The sequence below is a fragment of the Mercenaria mercenaria genome, chromosome 9, assembly GCF_021730395.1.
Source record: "Mercenaria mercenaria strain notata chromosome 9, MADL_Memer_1, whole genome shotgun sequence".
Lineage (NCBI taxonomy): Eukaryota > Metazoa > Mollusca > Bivalvia > Venerida > Veneridae > Mercenaria > Mercenaria mercenaria.
The window spans coordinates 56783863-56805183 of record NC_069369.1 but is presented as its reverse complement, the minus strand read 5'-3'; the positions used below and the strand labels follow the sequence as shown (position 1 = coordinate 56805183).

The 21321-nt window shown below is 35.4% G+C and overlaps 1 protein-coding gene across 3 annotated transcripts in view; it reads left to right on the top strand.

Annotated features, from left to right (window-relative positions):
* Window positions 1-418: 418 nt before the first annotated feature.
* Window positions 419-21321, top strand: part of LOC123547190 (uncharacterized) — a 46970-nt gene continuing 26067 nt past the window's right edge. Inside the window, exons 1-3 of one of the 3 annotated variants that reach the window (XM_045335252.2) lie at window positions 419-879; window positions 4563-4756; window positions 5087-5985. In XM_045335252.2, coding sequence (XP_045191187.1) covers window positions 443-879; window positions 4563-4756; window positions 5087-5346 — 891 coding nt within the window. In that variant the 5' untranslated portion in view covers window positions 419-442 and the 3' untranslated portion in view covers window positions 5347-5985. Of the gene's footprint in view, window positions 880-4562; window positions 4757-5086; window positions 5986-11140; window positions 11431-21321 lie in introns of those variants that run through there. The other 2 variants (XM_053551454.1, XM_045334098.2) reach the window with 2 other exon arrangements.

Here is a 21321-nt window from a genome sequence, read left to right as displayed (position 1 = left end):
CAATATATGTCTGAAGCCCGCTCGCTTAGCTCAATAGGGAGAGTGCAGATCTACGGATCGCGGGATCGCGAGTTCGAGCCCTGGGCGAGGCGTATGCTCCCCGTGACGATTTGATAAAAGACATTGTGTCTGGTATCATTCGTCCTCCACCTCTGATTCATGTGGAGAAGTTGGCAGTTACTTGCGGCGAACAGGTTTGCACTGGTACAGAATCCAGGAACACTGGTTAGGTTAACTGCCCGCCGTTACATAACTGAAATACTGTTGAAAAACAGCGTTAAACCCAAAACAATCAGACAATATATGTCTGAAATATTTTTTATACTGATGCAAATGCATACCTCGTGACGGTTAAGTGAGTAAGGTAGGTGTGTGTAGATAGTGTACTGATGCAAGCAAAACTTTTTAAACTAGTTAGTGTATCCTAGATCTCACGACCGCGATGTTGGTAAAAACAAAATCTGTTTTTTGCATTTTCGCTCTAGGAATTATTGTATACTTTGTTTGGATTGTGAAATACTTGATTGAAGAATTTGGATTACGTACGCATACACATACAGATATTACGTGTCCAAAAGAAAGAATTAACCTGAAAATACCAGGTTATATTCACCAGGTATTCTTTTCAATAACTTCACAAAACTTAGAAGAGCACCATCTAAAGAGAATTAACTCTTGGAAAAAAAATAACGTAAATTACACGCACGTGTTATGGAATGAATCCGCCGTCATAGACCTAATCAAAAATAATCATCCCAATCTGCTACGGGTTTACCACTCTTACAGTCACTGGATACAGAGAACAGACATGGCCAGATACGTGATATTATATAACTACGGTGGATGGTATATTGATTTGGATATAGCATGCAAACGAAGGTAAAATGCGTAATTTAATAATGTGATTTTTTCTCATATAATCAGTGGTTCGAAATTGAACATTGTATTAGCATATTGGATATAAACTATGTTCTGTATTGGACGATGAAACTTTTTTGATACGAATTCCCTTGTAAACGATAAAAGGATTAAAGAAATATAAGAATTCAGACAGATATGCACATTCGTATAAAGTTATTTTAGCATTATTATTTAAACCCTGATTTCCTCATTTCATCTAATAAAGCAGATATGTTTGTGTTTAAGTAAATGTGACTGATTTTACAGATACCGTGATGCCTCAATTCAACCAGCTGTAACGGGAACTTACTGTATTTATTTTCCTTAATAATGTTGCGAGTAATTTAATTTTGAGCTATGAAAGAAACTGGTTTTCATGTGCAGACTGCAGGTATCGAGACACAAAATTGAACACATATGTCTTGATCAAGTTAATACAAACGACCAAGCACACAAAATACATCCCATACTCCGTTTTATTCTTATCCGAAATTGTTACAGCTGACATCTTGAATAATCTTTTTCCTAGCATGTGACGACAGAATCGTAGTCATAGCTGTTTATCTCGTACATGTATCAGTTTATAGATAATATTTTCGCGCGATATGTGAAATATGTTGCAAATGTATACTTTTATGTTAAAGAAAATGGCGTCATTTGAAAACTTCTCTGTATTGACCCTCTCGCTAGAGCCAATCGAAATGCTTGAATCTCGTTTAATTGGCTCTGTTTTTTCCCTTCTGACCCAGTTTTCCTTATATTGGCTCAGTTGAGTTTGGTATTAGCTCTATCTGTTTCATATGACATGTATTATATACCTAATATCGTGTCCAACATTTCATTGTTGAATAATAATATTCAATATTGGACACAATATTAGAAACAGGTAAAGTAGCATAGCATATTTAATAGATTCCTAGCTGAGCCAATATAAGAAAAATATGAGACAATACGAAAATATCAGGGCTAATACGAGAAATGCGGGCCTAATGTGGGTTTTGGCCTTTTTTTTATTGTTAAACTGATGGGGGGGGGGGGGGGGGGGGGGGGGCAATACGGAGTAAACTGATGAAAATATATAAATTATATTCACATTGGTCTTATTATATGTCCCTGGTACTTGGATAGGCCATCAGCATTTGATTGTGGGCCAATACCATGCCTTCGGACAGAGAACAAGGTCAATATGAAATCATTTTATCATTAACTTGAAGTAATAATCAGATATTTCGAACATACGGACGCGGTCAACAGCAACAATGGTGCAGGTTTATCTTAAAGTTTGGAGCATAACAAAATTGTTTCAAGAAAACAATGACTGGTCGAATAATCGCATGTTTTATCATATTTTTGACACAGATACGCATGTAGGCAAACTTATAACTTTCTAGCTGTTGATGGTATATGTAGCCCATGTTCTTCTACGGGCATTATTTCAGCCACTGCGGGTATTCGTATATAACCAATGTGTCATAAGAGAGCATGTGACCAGCTTTCAAACTTTGGTGGAACTTGGTAATTGTTGCTACTGGCAAACCACTTATAAACTATTGTTAATTGCCTTTTGTGTTGAAATGGGGCTAAATTTTGTATACCATTTTATGCAAATTGCACTGTCAGTTGCATTATTTGGATCTGAAAGGAATTGGATATTTGACAGAACAGTAAGAACTTAATTTTGATTTTGATAAAACGGACAACAGCAAATTTTGAAACATATGACCATGTAGCTTTTCTAGCGTCTGCATCAAAAGCATTCGTGTGACCGTTCAATTTCTCAACCTTTACCCTGCAAAATTTCTAAAACGGATTGGTCCATCATTCAACTTAGGCTGTAACAAGTGTTCACTGAAAATTTATTACAGAGCAGACCATGATCATCCTGCACGGATATGCAGGCTGATCTCTGTCTGGCAGAATCACGTGCCGCTAGCCAGCTAAATGTTAATTACACCATTTACTTTGACCATCGCCTTCACCAAAAGTTTTCAGGGGAAAACGTTGTTTACGAAAAGTTTGGCATCGAGAGTCAAAATATTTATGCTTGATCAAACAGGTTCAGTTTTACAATATTTACTAGTTTTGTTTGCAATTGAGTTTCCTTGCATTTATACGATTTCCCCCCAAAGTTGCATCACCTCCTGTTTTATCTATTTAGATATATGTGTAAATAACAAAAGTAATTTCTGACGCTTTTAAATGAAGTTTAAAAATTTCTAATGTATTAAATTTGTTTCCTGCGATTTCATCTTGTACATTTATTTTCTCTTGAACAAAAACTAATGTAGCCTTCTGTCTAAATTAACCCTTGGCCTGCTAAATTTCTAAAATGGACTAGTTCATCTTCCAATTTGGGCAGTACCATTTATTATTCGAAGGGGTGATCACTGAAAAATTACTGACTGAAGTGCAGGCTGATCTTGGTTTTTATTGGTGGCAAAGGCAAAATCATTTGCCACCAGCAGGCTAAAGGTTAATGTCTAGACTCTTCCACGCGTTTGTACTACATATTATTCTATATCTGTTTTATCTATCCAATCGTGAACGTGTATTTGCAACACGTGACCGTACAATATATTACCTTATTGGACGCACGTGCGGACAAAAAACCTGTATTTTACCGTATTTGGACGGTTCAAAAAGTCCCATGTTAAACATACGGTAAAGCCCGAAACGCGTGAAAATGTTCCGAATGTAAATCGGGTGAAGTAGGCGCTCTATGTACAGAGTTAGATTATGCGTCTTGAAATGAGAAAGGCAGAAATACAATATTCAGTGAATCATTTTTAATTTAAACTAAAACAAGTTGAAGCATAGCAAAAGTTCCTTCTAGGGCACATCTATATAAATATATAATGATCATCTTGTAGAATTTTGATTGCAATGTCTGTTTTATACTGCCAAAAATGTCAAGTAAGTATTTACGCTAGTTATTTAACATAAATTGTTAAATCCAACAACAAATTAAATATGTTACCACTTTCAGTTGAGTAAATACGGCAATAAGACAATGACCCGGTCAGTCCATTACGATTCGATGCGTGAATTTGTTGCGCATAATTAGAGGGTCGCAATGGGGATTGTTTTCACATATTAACCATGCATTTGTGAAGGTAACGATAATATTTAATTGTTTACATGTAAATTTGCTGATATATATCTATCTGTTAGTACATATGTTATGTTCTTCAAGAATGGAGGAAGTAAAAGAATTAATCAACCATCCTCGGGTTTAGTAAATTATGTAATCCACGAAACGCGTTCAGTCTGAGAGTCGCCTCAATAAGGAAAGAATAGTTTAACGTCAGAGGTTATTTTTAAGCTCACGGAGTTTGATTTGCCATGTTGTAATGACAGCAGCTTTCGATTTCAGTAGCTCAGTTAAGTGTGACTTACCGAATCATAATTCTCAAGAGAAGGAACAATAAAATAGATATAGAATAAAAAGATTAATTAACACTGAACTGTATAATACGAGGTATATTTGGACGAGTACCCAGCTGGGAAAACCATACTGGACTCGCCTTGTGGCTCGTCCAATATGGTTTTCTCAGCTGAGTACTCGTCCAAATATATCTCCGTATTGTACAGAACAATGTTAAATAACCTAATATTATTGTACACTGTATTGCTAAGACAAATCAGTGGAACATCTTTTTCAGTTTGGATGAATTAGCTGATAGAATGTTAAAATCAAATAAAAGTGTTGTTCTCCATCTGGAAAAAACTGCAGGACCTTCGAACGATTTTATGGGTATAACAGCGCACCATCCCTTCATGAAGACTGCCATAGACTGGTTACCATTCTCAAACAAATGGTTTTTTATCAAACATACCACCATCATGTTATCAACAGGTAGAGTTATAAAGTTGCTTATTTTTCGTAACACATATGTAGAGTCCTACAAGACTCATTGGGCCGTTTTACAATAACATTACGCTATTGAACTCACCTTTTCTACAACAGATGTGTCACAATGTATATATTTATATATTGTTTAGTACATAATGAGTGCTGTTCGCAAAAGATAAATGATTACTCTCTCAGTAGATATAACGTAAAATATATGTGGTTTATTTTCTCTAATTCTCGAACATTTCCTCAGGGTAAAGGTTAGTGTTCAGATCCGCTTACGTGCTTATGTATCAACTATATGGAGAGCTGATCTTTTATTATCTATTTCAGGGCCAACCTTTTTATGGGGACGATATCTGAATTACCCTTGCCCTGATGATGTTCTAATATTATCGTTACAAAGTTTTGCAAAGTATGTCGATCGATTTAATGACGGATCTTGGTATGGAAAAGACAGTCAATTGATCTACTATGCTTTAGGTCATAGAAAGACTTTTATAACTATCGTTTTGTTTATATTATTAGTAATGATCACATTTTGTGCAGCCAAGCGTTATCATGACGTTAATGTGCAAAACTGCGTAAACTGACTGCGTGGCAAGGGCAGGTAATTGAGAAATACCTTGACTGTTACATAAAATTGCTAAATTCTTCAAATCATCTCACGGATCTAGTAAATTATATTGTTAATGTTTTGTATAGTTACATCAATCATAAATGATATCTAGATATATTGTTATACCCGTAACCGCAAAGAACAACAACTCTTGCATCCAATAGTTATAAATTTAGCAACTACTTTGTAGAGCATCACTATTGTACATTTTCATTTAATTTAGAAACAATGATAAGTTAATTTCAATACGCAATTCTGTGTGTTTCCAACTATGATTAAATGTAGAATTCTTTTTACTATGAATTTCTTTTGCACGATTGTCTCGTGTGTTTCTGTGAAATTATTTACTGAAAGAAACTTTTACAGTGAATTATCAAGATAATGTAAATAGTTTTACTTTGAACAAAATGGCACACGTATAGTCCGTTACATTTTATTTCTAAAACTATCACATCGGTTGTAGTAGGTAACATCATGAATTGCTGGACGACGTGCAAAGCAAATGCAGTTTGTCTAACGAGGTAAATGCCTCGATCAGTTGTGTGTGTTGTGTAACGGTTGAAGTCTCTCAAATCATTTTATTAGAAGAAATAAAATCCGTTTCTCAAATCGAGTCTGCTATTTGTTTTCCAAAAAATATATTGACAAGAATATCTCCACGTACTTGAACCAGTGTTGTTATATTTTCTAGTCCTTTGGGGTCAGATCAAGGAGAACACTCAATTTTACACTTAAAGAAGTGTTAGCTTGGTTGGCTTGAGGTGTGATGCACATTTCTATCTGACGATGTTAACCACAGACTGAATCAAACCGTGTCTGCTATTTTGTTGCTTGGTTGCGTTCTATGCATCCAGTGTATCCTTTCACAGAATTTATTTTCATTATGTAGGTCGAATTCCAAGACGGTGTTCTCATAAAATTCAATTGCTATACGGACCATTTGTTATATTTGATTGCAGATTAGTTAAAGTTATAATACCGGCCAGCGAAGATTACGTAGCGAATTATTTTGGAAGGTCATTTTTCTACAGCAACGCATAAAACATCCGTTCTCGAAGACATTGACTGGATAAATTTACCTGTAAATTGACAGATTCCACCGATAGAGGCGGATATAAAAAATGTTACTTTCGGTTTCAGTGACACAACCGCCATCATTCGGATACGTCCGTGACTACGCTAAAGGAAGTGGGGTAATCGTACGGTCCCGTATGAATAGTGAAATAAACCGCAGGTGGTTATTCGTACGGCAGTTTTGTATTACATTGTACTGAAGTCATTCAACTGATATGTTTTCAACCGATTTCTTTACTTTTCTTTAATTTTCAGTCGCACATAAACAGGAAATGATTTCGAATATAGAAAAAGGCTAATTTTATGTCTGCATGCAATGTTGTTGTCATCGTATGACACATATGCAGTAAGTGTGAAAAATAAAAATGACATCTATAGAAGTTCACATCATCGTTTGAGTATTATGAAATATGCTTACTTTTTCTTTCATATTTCGGTTGATAAGACTAGAACTAATTATTGACAATAATAAGTCTTCACACACACACACACACACACACACACACACACACACACACACACTGAAAGACGCTGCTAAATATCTGAGCGTAAAACTAAGTTAATAAATGTACACAATGTATCTCATTTGGTCAGAATATGTTGATAACATCACATCAAAAGCAAAGAATTCACTTAGATTCATCAGAAGGGGAATAAACGAAAAACAAAAACAAAAAACAGCTTACAACACAACGTCCGCCCACACCTTAAACACCTTAAACACTGCTCCTATTTAAAAATGAGACTAACATTTACATGTCTTCACTTGGTATCAGCAGTGTTCCACAAGATTGGAGGACGGCTATCGTTGTCCCTGTATACATAAAGGGCCCACGAAGCAAAGCCAGCAATCACAAACCTATTCTCTTACTTGCAATTGCTTAATTCCAACTGATGGGGCATGTTTTAGTATCAAATATTATTAATCATCTAGATAATAAAATTTGCTTAATTCCTTCCAACATAGCTTCCGCTCAAAACACAGTTGTGAATCTCAATTTTTATTAAATTTTAGTCAAGAATTTTTTATTACCTTGAAGCTAGTAAATAGACAGACCTAACAGTAATGGACTTTATCAAATCGTTTGTCAAAGTCGATCACAATCGTCTGGTCTATTGTTATTATTATTATACCAGATTTATGTAGCGCCCTTTTCATGATCAATTTCACGTTCAAAGGCGCTTTACATAGTTCAAATGCAGCCACACAGGGCACATAATTCATCCTCTATTAGTACAGACACAGAGCGATCTGACCAGAGGGACAGAGTAAGACAAAGCCCCCCTGACAGAGAGAGCAGAAATCAGATTACTTTAAATACAATAGGAACACAAAAGGTCTTCAATCAGATATGCCACATCTGGTATCAAGGGTACCGCAAGGGTATATCTTTAGGCCTTGCCTTTTCTTAACATGTCCGTCACCTGCAAGGCTCACTTAAAAGCACCGTAAGACTCATTGTTGATGATACAGTAGTTTATCGCACTATAAATATCATTCATGATTGTGAAACTTTCTAGCAGTACCTCCATAAATTAGAGCTTTGGAAAAAGACCCGGTCAAAGGAGTTGAATTCCGATAATGCGAAGTGATTAGGGTATATAAAAAGAAATAAAAAACATTGCTTTTCGCTATAAGCTACATATCCATGAATTTAAAACTATAAAAATGCTTAATATTTAGGCGAACCAGCAGTGTTAGATCACAAAAAAAGACAAACAAGACCCTAAAATACATGAAAATGATCAAATAAATGATAAATGTACAAATTTAAGAAACTCCGTATAAAACATGTTCAACCATAATTGGAATATTGCTCAACGGTTTGGCATTCAACAATCTCTAACACATGGAATTGAAAAATTAAGAAAGGCTGCCGCCAGATATGTTCAAATCAAGTATGTCTGTAGATGAAGCATCACAGAAATGTTAACTGTACTGGTAAATGTTAAAACAAAGAGAAATTTCACATCCTTGCATCCCTGATTCTTTTATATAAAATCCGTCATTCGTCCATTGTTTTTTTTGCATATCAGTACCGGCTAGACTCTCAGGACCTTCACTTTTATATTCCCTTCTCTCGCACCCATTATCAAGAGAACTCATTTTTCCCCCAAGAACCATTAGACTCTGAAACAACCTACCACATCATGTTAAATCTAGTGCTACTCTTAAAGAGTTCAGGAGTGTTGTATATTGAATGAATTATATGTGAATATATTTAGAATGTTATAATGCACATGCTCAGTATCATATAGCCAGTAGTCAGTAAAATTTAGAACTATCAACACGTGTTTGTGTTCTCTTTATAGCACACAATCTGTGGCTATATTAGATCTATAACATAATAAACACCAAAAACAACAAGGAGTGGCCTAGATTGTTCAAACCTGAAATATCTGTTTTATCATCTTTTAACCTGTAACTTGTAATATAATAGTGCTGATTTTAATATTGCACACTTATTTGTGTTTTCAATGAAGGCTGGATCTAGGTGCTAGGAGGCGTGGGCAGTGTTCCATTTTCCATTACTGCTGATGAACAGACTCAATCAAACCGAGTCTGCAATTTTTCACTGTTTGTATTGTTCTCGGTGCTTCCGAGGGATCTACTTTTCAGATTATATTAATCATCGGTGTCGACCAGACAGTCGCCTCCCAGTCACAGTCAGTCATTGACATTGGGGACTATCTAGTTCTGGCTAACATAACTTAACTGACACTGTTTTTATTTTCTGATGGTCGCATTCATTTAGTTATGGCGAAACCCCATTTTTTAACTAACCAGTATCAAACCGCAACATCTCGCACAGTCTCTTGTGAGAAACTCATGATGTCATGCAACAGTTCAGAGCACGTGGTTATTCTTGAAAATCAGTATCAAAATTTTACCTATTTATGAATTTATATAATCACATAAAATCTATAAAACAACATACAATTTCTCAGAAAATGTCAATAAATAACGATTCCCTACAGCCTATTGGTTTTTCAAAATGAAGAGTACCCTGAACAGGCGACAACTGAATGACGGACAAAATATTGCAGACAGGGGTACCAATTTGAAACTTGTGTTCAAATTATCTTGCATGTATTTATTATGCCAGATCAAAAGGAAAATTGATTAGAAATATTGTATATAAAAAGGTGAGTCCATCGCATTTGATAAAATTATAGCACGACAGACTTCTGGAACGAAGGTGTTAGGTGTCAGTACGGGATTCATTTTAGCTCAGAGATCCGTAACAGCATATTATATAAACATCTTTGAGCTGAACTTTTAGCTAGGGACTACTGTGCAGATGTAGACAAATTGATTGTGAAACGTACGGGACCGTAATACGAGCCACGCTAAATGATTGTTCGTACGGGGCCGTACAAAGAGCCACGCTAATCTTTTTAAGAAACAGAACAACAACATGTCCAGCACATCCGTATCGCATTTTCTGGTAAACTGCCTTTCCTTTTATTTAACAACAGGCTAAATTTTATAACATTAATGCATTTTTTGTAGAAATGGCATCGAAAAGCAAAATATTTGTAAATTTCTGCATTTATCCGCCGTTTTACACAAAATCCTATCACGGCCGAGCAGCCATTGTTGTTTTCGACGTATTTAAATTTTTGTCACGTGACACTGTCTTCGTTGGTTTACGGAATTCGGCGAAGCCTAGCGAGTGAATTAGTGTAAAGCTGGTCACTAAATATTTCATGGTTTTATATCCATTCGTATCTCAACAATGTTTGGCCATCCAAGTCTAACTAACGGGCGAATTTGTTCATTAGACTGTCTTCTACAAATCTACAAAGTTATTTGCTTTATTTTAACGGTGATTTTTACCGGTATTATAACTTTAATTTCCTTGTACTGAATGTTTAAAAGATAAAGCAAGGCTATATGAATATTATATGAAAGTTTGACACATTATCAAGTAGAATGTAACAGACTTAGTTTGATTGCTTGTATTCATGGGAATAGAAGTGATAAAAGATGCATCACCGGTTACATCCCATATGGTTTTTGATTTCTGTCTTCTGGCCTGTTCCGTCGGGCCCTTAACTCCCTGGGGCCGAAATGCGACTGTAGGCGTTATATTTTCTACCCATGTAGCGTCGATATGCGACTATACGCGCGTTATCAGGACTCCCCAGGACGGCTATTGACGAGTATAGTCGCGGCACCGACATCATGATGATTGCGATAAGTACTTGTTAATTTTAGATAATGTTGACAAAAGCAAAATTACTTTGCATACTGGCTATTATTTCTTTGATGTAATAATTGCTAGTTGTGCTAATAATTAGTTCCTATTGTTAAAATAAATGTCTGTAACTATGCGGTAATGTAAATGAAATAAAAAGACGATCTCCGCTGTGTTTCGTTCATACTGTATTTCAAAAGAGTAAAATAATGTCGTCGGCCAGAGATCTTTCTTAAAATGAAGAAAATATTTATTTATTATAATGCTGATTCTGGAATATCAGTTCCGTCGGATGATGATTCCAACAATGCGATTCCATTATCAGACAAATGAATGGTTGAAGGCTGAAATATTGGTACACTTACATTACATACGATACAAATGGACAAAAAATAACACAACAAAACATGTTTCATAAAATATAAAGAAGTATATGTAAAAAACGCAGTTTGTAAATTTAATAATTATTCAAAGATGGGTGTAAATATTACAACTTAACTGTCTCAGCGTGTGACATACAACATTTGTGTACATGTTTAGAAATAGATTATACATCAAAATAAACCACTGATATTCACACAAAAACGGGTGTAAGTTTAAGTAATGTTGATGTAAATATTCAGTGTTTATGATGCATTTCTATTTATGGGAATTAAATGTTCAAGTATCTATTAAACGCAGTAGGTGTGTTAAAATTATGAATATTTCGAAGTGAAAATTTTGTTCTATTTGAATATACGAAATTGGATATAAAAAATATTTGTTCAGACTTCGAATATTTTGTAAGTTTTTTTTTAAATTTACACCCAAGTTAATTTCCCTGCATGATTTCAACAGTGTGATTATGATCAGGTTAGATAATGTTCTTCGACGTCAGGTGGTAATTCTTATCCCGCCGCAGCAGGTATGTTACGATATCGGCCTCAGGGAGTTAAGGGTGCTTCCCTTGTTGCTCTGTCTTCTGCAAAGGCACTGAGTACATTCGTTTTAGGTTCAAAATAATTGTGTTTGATATAGATTTACAAGAGCATTTACGTGTTTTGTACAACCTGTCTTCTGTTGCCATTGCGTATGTTAGGGTTTCATCTGGCGGGGATATTTTTTGTTTACACTGTCCTGGGACTTTGGAACCTGGTGGTGGTAAGAGTGACGTTATGTTCACCATAAACCGGTTTAAGCGCCCCAGTTGTGGTTTTGCCACTGACCGTTCCAAGGCGGTGCCCCAGTGTGTTCCTATATTCGTTTGTTTTTTTTTGTGTGTGTGTGTGTGTGTGTGTGTGTGTGTGTCTGTGTGGTCGTGCTGGGTTGGCGTTTAGTGAGGCTGAGTTTTTGGAAAGTGGCTTTTCCGGTTGGATATTTATCCTTCTTTTTAGTAGGTATTGAAATGAATCTGCAAAGCATACTTTGCAGCTTGCCCTAGTTCGTAACATTAATCTTCCTTTGGTCCTTAGATTTTCTATATGATACATTCCTGTTGTCCTAAATCTAGTTAAATATAACGTTAAATTGTTTTAACTGTAGGATACACATTACTTCTGAGTAATTCGTTTTGTGCCGACTTTACCGGAATTACATGTATAATGCGTAGGAACCAGCTATTGGTGTTTGCTTGTGATGTAAAGATGAAACACAATAACTTGATTTTGTCTCATTATTCCGGCCCGACTCAATGCGGTAACAGTATTATGATAGAAATTTTGTTTAACAACAACGAACAAGACCAAAGTCATCGAATTAAGGCAGCTTTTTACTTTGCTTTTTTGCGAGCAGTTATAATTTGACTTAAATTTCTTTGACAAGCTTATCAGTGTCGTTTTAGGTTACTGGGAGGAATTTCGTCTTTGCGACTTTCGAATCCTTTGTCGTTGATTTTTATAACTATTTTTACAGTCTGTCGACTTGATTTTTTGGTTGCGGGTTTACCGCGCTACCAAAGTTACAAGTGTATTTCTGACAATCATATAGCATCTTTATTTTATTCCAAATCACATCCAAAGGATGTTCATATGCTACACAAAATAGTCCCATTCATGGACAAATTGGATGAATTATCAATGATCAATCAGTTCTGATTCAACCTGTATCCGTTCACACTGACCATTTAGATTATATAAGATCTATCAATAATATTATATAAGGTTTTCCAGACCATTGTTACATCACATCCTAGGTCAGGCAGAGCTCATCTTAGATATGAGGCACATTTGTATTTGTTTCTCATTCATGTATATTTATAGACTGGCATTTAAACAGAAAATTAATCTACCAAAACCCCCAACCACAAGACGTCTCAAGGCTTTGATTTATTTTCTGATGAAAACATCATTTTTAACATCTTTTTAACAATAATACAAAACTTTAAAGTTCTGTAAGAGCATTTCAGTGATTTGAAAACCATAGTATAACTTGTCTTCTTACCAAAAAAAAAAAAAATATTGAGATGGTCTTTACATTATAAGAAACATAATTTATTCTGAAAAACAACACCCTCTGAAAATGCTCCCATGAAATCTGCTGTTTAGCAATTATGCGTATGATAGAGGGTCGTGGTTTTGGGTCCAGCTAGCGACCATGACTGTTTGTGTGAAAAACTTGACAGTTTCTTACTGTGGATAAGGATCTAGGTAATAGTCCGTCTTTGCCAATTACACATTATATCAGTGCTTGGAATTATGTTTCACGTTGTATAAACTTTAGTTTTCAGAAAATGATGCACTTTAAATTCAACATTGTGTTGTACTTGTTGTGCAAAGAAATAATGTTTCATTTGTTCCCTTATTTCTTTGAGTAAAATCTATGAAAGTGAAAGGGAAACAATCCAACCAGAGGGAAGCGATAATCAAAGGGAGAAAACGCTGAGTCTCGATATTTCTCATGGATTCACACAACACGACAAGTTGTTAAAATCGTTATATCTTTCCTCGATAATAAAAAACGAATTAATATTTAATGACGAGACGTTTATTTTTATGAAACAGATCGATACTTAAACTCTCTTATTTCGTCTAATTAAAATCAATGGTGCACACGGGTTCATTAGTTATAGAACCACGTAACCAAAGGGAAAAACATACTTGTCAACAAAACATCGATCAAGCAAGATAATTACTTTGCTGTGTATCATGATGTTGTTCTTAGGTTTAAGGTCAGTAGGATTCAAATCCTTCTTTGTTTCATATAAAAACGACAAATGTAGGTCGTCTTTACGTATCTATATAGAATATCACATTTTCCAACATCTATTTTTCATGAATGTTCTATCACAAATTAAGGAAAAAATGAAAGGAAAATAGGGGTGTGAAATGCCTGTCAGTTGTGATCTGCTACCCTAAAATGGCGTATATGTACTCTTGTCCGCACACAAGTTACTTCCCCTTATCGTTACAGATTGTTTGAGACCTAATTATAGTGAAGGAACCAACGTGGAAGCCATCTGGTCTAGTCGCGTAATGACGGACAGGTTTTTGAACACTAATTGTTCACTTGGCATGGCCAAAAAGGTCTAAATTAAAGCTGTTTTCTGTTTTAATTTCATTGTAGATGTATTTTCGACATTTTGGTAGAAAAGTATGGAAGAGGAGGTTGTATTTTTAGTATGAGTAGTACTTCCAGGTCACAGCAGTGTTATTTTGATGTGATTTTACAGTAAGCAAATGTGGCAAGAGAAATCTCTCTTAGAAGATATATGACTCCTGAGGGGCAGCATTTTGTAACCTCGCAGGAAGGAACGCATTCACCCCGATGCTGCTTTGTTTTGCTTGATTGGCTTCTAAGTCATAACCTTTAGAGTCTTTAAGCACTGTGCTGTTGAAAATATTTTGTACTTGGCTTCAATATATTAACAGGAATGCCGTAACAAATATATATTTCTGACTGTTTTTGTACAATTAATATGTATTTAACAATTATCATGATGTACATGACTGATTCTGCCTTTGCGACCAGTGTAGCACCCCTTTTAACAGTTAATGCCGTACTGTCCAAATTGAAAGATGGACAAGTTCATTATAGAAATTTAGCTTGGTAAGGGTTAACCAAAGTTGACCCGTGTACTATGACAATGCTTAATCTACATTTAAATTTTGTGGTTTTGTATCAAATATCAACTGTAACTGTGTATCACATTTACCTCAAATACCTGCTTTTAACAAAACGAAGGAACGGGTTATGTGTAAATTTATTGCATGGCTAGCATAATACATCCGTTGTTTGAAGCGCAACCAGTATTTAAAGACGTTTGGCATGGTAAAATGCCCAAGTCCACACTACTAAACGTCCTTGTAACGGCTGTATTTGTATTTATGTATTCTCGTTTACTGGAACTGATTATCTCAATACAGGTAAATTTAGAACTTTAATTTTGCAAAAAATAAAAAAAATACTAACCATTTACATTTATATGTAGTTATATCAAAAAATAAATCGGATCTGACACTGAACTGTCTTGGAAAACGATGTTGAATATCATGGTGAGTACTTGACCACCCATAAATACAAAACGTAATATTTCTTTCCCTATCTTTATTTTTAGCGTTACATGTGCTTAGAATGGTTGGAAAGCATCCCAAAGCAGCATTCATGTTAGAACAATGACATTTCGTATTATTTAAATTACAGAAATTTCACAGTGAGGACATTAACCACTTTAGACGCTTTAGACCATAGCCTGCTACATTTCTATAATAAACTATTCCATCTTTCAATTTGGACAGTACCATAAACTATTAAAAGGGGTGTTTACCAAAACGATACTAAATGGCAAACAGTGCAGATCTTGATCATGATCTACACTGGTCGCAAAGGCAGAGCATGATAAGAGTTAGATCATGTCCTTGTATATTGTTCAATTGCCTAAATTAAGCTTCTAGATTTTCATTTTCTGTTCAGATCAGTTCATAGGCATACGGCATATTTGTTTTGTCAATAATAACGTTATTTATGTTAAAAAAAACACATGTTTGGGAATTCAGCCGGAGCAACCAGAACAGCCAGAGTAGCCAGAAACCAACCCTAACCCTAATCTTATACTTTGGCTGCTCTGGCCAAGTTATGCAAGTAAAAAACACACCAATAGACAGTCCAGGACCCAAAAATAAATGCAGCATTCATTTACTATATATTGATTAATTAAAGGTATACAAGTCGGTAGTGCTGGTTTTCACGGTGACCTTTATTTCACGCACTGTTATTTTCAACTGAAAAAGATATGGCCAAATATCCCCATGCCAACAAGACCCATTGAATATATCTTTCAGTTCCCGGATAGCTTATTTACATGTCGTTGTTCATTTCTGAGAGATAAGTTTATAAAACTTGACAAATAGAAGCATCTAAATGGCTGTTTAATCATGGCATTCGCTAGCCACAACGCGGTCGTTAAATTTTGTCCTTTTTTTACCGCGAAATGCAGCACTGTTGACTTGTTTACCTTCAATTAAGGATGAGAATTAGGCCTTGAGAAACAAAACTCAAACAACACCAAATCATAGAAAGAAAGAGTTGTTTGACATGAAAATTGAACAGCATGTAAAACATGTATATTACTTTACGAAACTAGTATCAGTATACTGATAAAAACATTGAATTCCGGAAAAGGACTGCCTAAAGGGGCTCCACTTCCGGACAGTTAAACGCCTTTAAAAACTCACCATTTTTTAAAGAATAGTTACACATGTTCGCTTTGATGCATTTGCAATAGCGTGCGAGCGGTGGAATTTGGCATAACAAGGTGGAACACAGTTTTCAACAATTGTTTATCTTTATTTCTTTACAAATGGTATTCATTTTCAAAGGGAAACAACTTTTTCGGAATACTTTAAGTACAAATGGCATTCTTTTCCAAAGGGAGACAACTTTTTCCGATTATTTTAAGTAATCGTCGAATAAAAGTTGTTTCCGTTTGAAAATGAATGCCATTTGTAAAGGAATAAAGATAAACAATTGCTGAAAACTGTGTTCCACCTTGTTATGTGAAATTTCACCACTCGCACGCTATTGCAAATGCATCAAAACGAACATGTGTAACAGTTCTTTGAAAATGGTGAGTCTTTAAAGGCGTCTGACTGTCCGGAAGTGGGGCCCCTTTATCAGTATACTGACACTTGTTTCTTAAAGTAATATACATCTTTTACATGCTGTTTAATTTTCATGTCAAACAAATCTTTCTTTCTATAATTTGGTCTACGTCGTAACCTTAAATATATAGTAGATAGGTGCCGGATTTATTTTTGGGTCCTGGACTGTCTATTTGTGTTCTTATCATATATAGCATCATTAATGACAAATTCAGAAACGTTTGACACAAGGGAGTTTATCTGCTAGCTTTATATTCATTTTTAACTGGTGTCGTTCCCCCACCAAAATTAAATATTTCTGGAACCAGGTCTGTTATACATACGCTTCATATTCTTAAAACGATAACTGACATCTGACATAATATTGTACTGTTTTATAATCTCAGATCTCCTAATGCAGCTTTTGTGGATATAAATAAATTCTGAATTGATGGTTCGTTCAAATAGAAAGAAAATTGCTTCTAAAATTCTTTTCCACTGTCTTTAAATAGATGTACGTTTTACAAGAGATATTTGAAAAGTATTTGTTTGTGTTTTCGTGACGGCGGGGCAAAAACTCGAAAACACGACAAATAGGATATTTGTCGTGTTTTCGTGTTAGCGGGGCGAAAACACGAAAATTGGATAAATGAGGTATTTGTCGTGTTTTCCTCTAAACACGACAAAAAAGGTCGACAACACGACATATTTATATCCGCCAACATGAAAACTCGACAGATAGATTTGTCGTGCCGGTGCCCTCTAAACGTCGAGTTTTCGCGTAAAATGTATCGTGTTTTCGAGTTTTGCCCCGCCGTCACGACAAGACGAGTACTCGACAAATTAGGTTTTTGTCGAGTTTTCGTGTTGTCGTGTTTTTGCCCCGCCAACACGAAATGACAGAAATCAGCCACCATAATTTAAATCTAATTAATGGCTCAATGGACAATCTTGTTCATACTATGAAATGCTAATGGTGGTAGGAAAACGTCAGTAAATATCTAGGCAAAAAGATCCAGAAATATTTAATCACTGGGTCGACTTAATGCAGAAGCGTTTTTTATTTTATTTTATTTTTTTTTGTTGTTGTTGTTGGTTTTTTTTTTTTTGTTTTTTTTTTTTGCACTAGATACTAACATTTTCGTGTTCATAATGCTTGTTTAAAACACGTTATCTACCTCTCTTTTTTTTCTTATTATTTTGTAAAAAAAAAAAACGCGTTCTCTTCTATCAAAACTTAATTTAAATTATCCTACTTTGCGTACACCGAATACTGCCATATTTTGATAGGTGGTTGACTTTTGTCAACAAGGTAAATGAAAATCTAATTTACTACTCTATTTTACTACAGTAACTATGGGAAAAAAAGGATTTTTAGTTTTAGAAACCGGCTACTGTGAATGTGCTCTCACAAGCGTAAAATGAGTCAATTTTATGAATTTGTGATAAAATGAGAACTATCGTTTGATAAATGCAGACCGGGGACATATTTCTCCCAGTATCGTTACCTATTGTCTTGTGACGAAAATTCTGAATCGTACGATTTATTTAGTTACATACGGAGACAATAGGATCATGATGGCCCTATATCGCTCACCGAGTTAAGTTGTTTGCTTGAACAAATTTCTTTGCTAAAGCTTCAGAAACTAAAAAATAGGTGAGTAGATCATGGTAAAGGTAATTACTGAAATCTTTAAAAATAATACAGGTGGTCTAAATCTCTTTGCTCTAACTTTAAAAACAAAAAAGTATACCAGTAGGTCAGGATTAACAATATTTTAGATGAGTATTGAAATCTGTATCAAAAGTTATACATGTAGTCAAAATTTCTATGTTGTACCCTACAAAACAAGAAAGTAGGTCAGTAGGTCACGACTAAGACTATTCAAGATGAGTATTGAAATCTGTATCAAAAATTATATAGGTGGTCCAAATTTATACCCTGTAACTTCAACAAGATTTTTTAAAGATAATTTTCCTATATAAGTCTATTTAAACAATGTGCCTACCCCCTCCCCCCACCGCGCCCAAGGGTTGGACCAGTTTTAACCCCTAAGGGATAATTTGAGCAATCTTGGTAAAAGATTACTACACAATGATACATAACAACAAACATCAAAGCTCTTGACCATGTGGTTTTCAAAGCTCTTGGCCATGTGGTTTTGTACAAGAATATTTTCAAAGTTATTCTGTAATTATAAGTCTATAGAAAGCATGTGACCCAAAGGGCGGGGCCATATTTGACCCCAGGGGTATAATTTGTACAATCTTCGTACAGGATCACAAGATGATGCTACATAACAAATATCAAAGCCCTAGGCCCTGTGTTTTTGGACAAAAAGATTTTCAAAGTTATCCCTAAATAGATCTATGTAAACCATGTGACCCCCATGGTGGGGCCATATTTGACCCTAGGGGAATAATTTGAACAATCTTCGTAGAGGACAACTAGATGATGCTACATACCCTAGACCCTGTGGTTTTGGACAATGAGATTTTCAAAGTTTTCCCTATATAAGTCTATGTTAATCATGTGAACCCTGGGGTAGGCCATATTTGACCCTAGGGGAATAGTTTGAATAATCTTGGTAGAGGGATTCTAGGTGATGCTACATAACAAATATCAAAACCCAAGGATATGTGCTTTTGAACAAGAAGGCATTTTTAAGTTTTTCCTTTCGGTTGCAATGGCAACCAGAGTTCTGTATGGAATTCATTTTACAGAAGACCATCCAGTGAACATCCCTGTGAAGTTTCATCAAAGTTGGCCTTGTGGTTGAGGAGGAGTTGTTTAAATAAAAGTACGGACGGACGGACGGCGCCGGACGGTGAGCGATCACAATAGCTTGCCCCGAGCACTTCATGCTCAGGTGAGCTAAAAACATGTGCGAAATTTCAGCTCTGTAAATGTTCAAATGACGGAGAAATCGGTCATAAATGAGCGTCGATGGTGTACTTTGTATTCTTAAACGACCATACACATAGGAGAAAATAAATCTATGGTTGTTTTGCGATAACCCATGCGCGTGCAAAGTAGTGGCGTCATCCTCTATGTATAGAATGATCCAGGTGCGTAGCACGAAGTGAAGTACATGACCTAAAAATGTCTAACACTGTTGATTCTTGTTAAAACAAGTTCCCAAGTGTGATTAATTGTAGAATAACCCGAGCTTTCTTCCTAATGCGAAACAATACACCACTCAGGCCTACGACCTTCGTGATGTATTCTTACGCATAAGAACTCAAAACAAATATTTGTCTGATTTCTGTTAATTTCTTTTCAAGCGCGCCGCTATGCCGTTTAAAGCTATGGCGTAATAATTATGACGTCAGAAAAAAGAATTGTTGAATAATAACACAGTTTCAGCCTTCTTTGTTTCATAGGAAAAAAATCGGGTTGTGTTAGAATGTAATTTATGTGAAATGTACAAAGCTCTAATTCGTAATTCACAATCACAATAGTGCAACAGTGGGCAATAGTTTTTGTTATGTTTTCCAGTTGTAAATGGATATTCTATTCTTACCCTACGTGATATTGAGCATTGTTTTAGTTGATATTGCATGAATTATCTAAAACAAACCGTAAAGGATTCTTTTTTTTAAATTTGGCTTTGGTATATCACTGAAGTCTTACTCTCCATATCTGCCAGAAAGCCGGGTCCTACTAATAAATTATATATATTGTGTTTTTTTTTTTTTTTTGTTTTTTTTTTTTTTTTTTTTTTATTATTGCAGGTTCAACTTGTATGTGTGTGTACACCTGGAGGGAATTACTTTTATTTACACTGTCCCGTGTCTTTGGAACATGGTGGGGGGTAAGAGTGAGGTTGGGTGGTGTTTTTGCCACTGACCGTTCCAAGGCGGTGCCCCACTGTGTTCCTTAGTTTGTTCGTTTTGTCCTCTTGTGTAGGCTTTGTGTGTGTATGTGTGTGTATTCCTTTGTTCGTTTTGTCCTCGTGTGTTGGCTTTGTGTGTGTGTGTGTGTGTGTGTGTGGTGTGCGCGTTTGCGTGCTGTGGGTTTCGTTTTTGGGAGGATGCGATTTTGGTGCGTGGCATTCCCTGTTTGATATTTGTCTTTGTTTTTATAGCTCGACGAACGGGTTTAAGGCCATTGTATGTCATTTTGTTGAACACCACCCAAATGACGAAAATAATATAGTAAGAAAAGTAAATACATAAATTCGGAATGTTCTTCAAGTCAGTTCTTGACCGTTTGGGTAATTGTTATTGTTATTGTTAAAATTTGACCTTGACAAGTAATATATTATTTTGACAACAGGGAAGTTGATCACATAAAAGTAATAACGAACTGTATGCATAGAAATGGCATATATCTTGTTACTGAAGTGTGCAAATTATATTTCAAGAATAACACATGGCACTGTTTCCCCCTACTTTTAAAACAAATTGCTCAATGCATATGGCACCTACTTTGTTTCGTATGAAGCAAGTGGTGATCTGATTACCTTTCAGAACAATACATTTAAAACAATAGAAATAGCTTTGACTGTATTATTTGTAAGAAATTTTCAGGTGAAACTTAAAGTTCGAAGGTTCATTGTCAAATGAGTCTAAGGTTTTTGGGGAGAAACCACTTTAAAGGTTCACAGCCCCTACGAC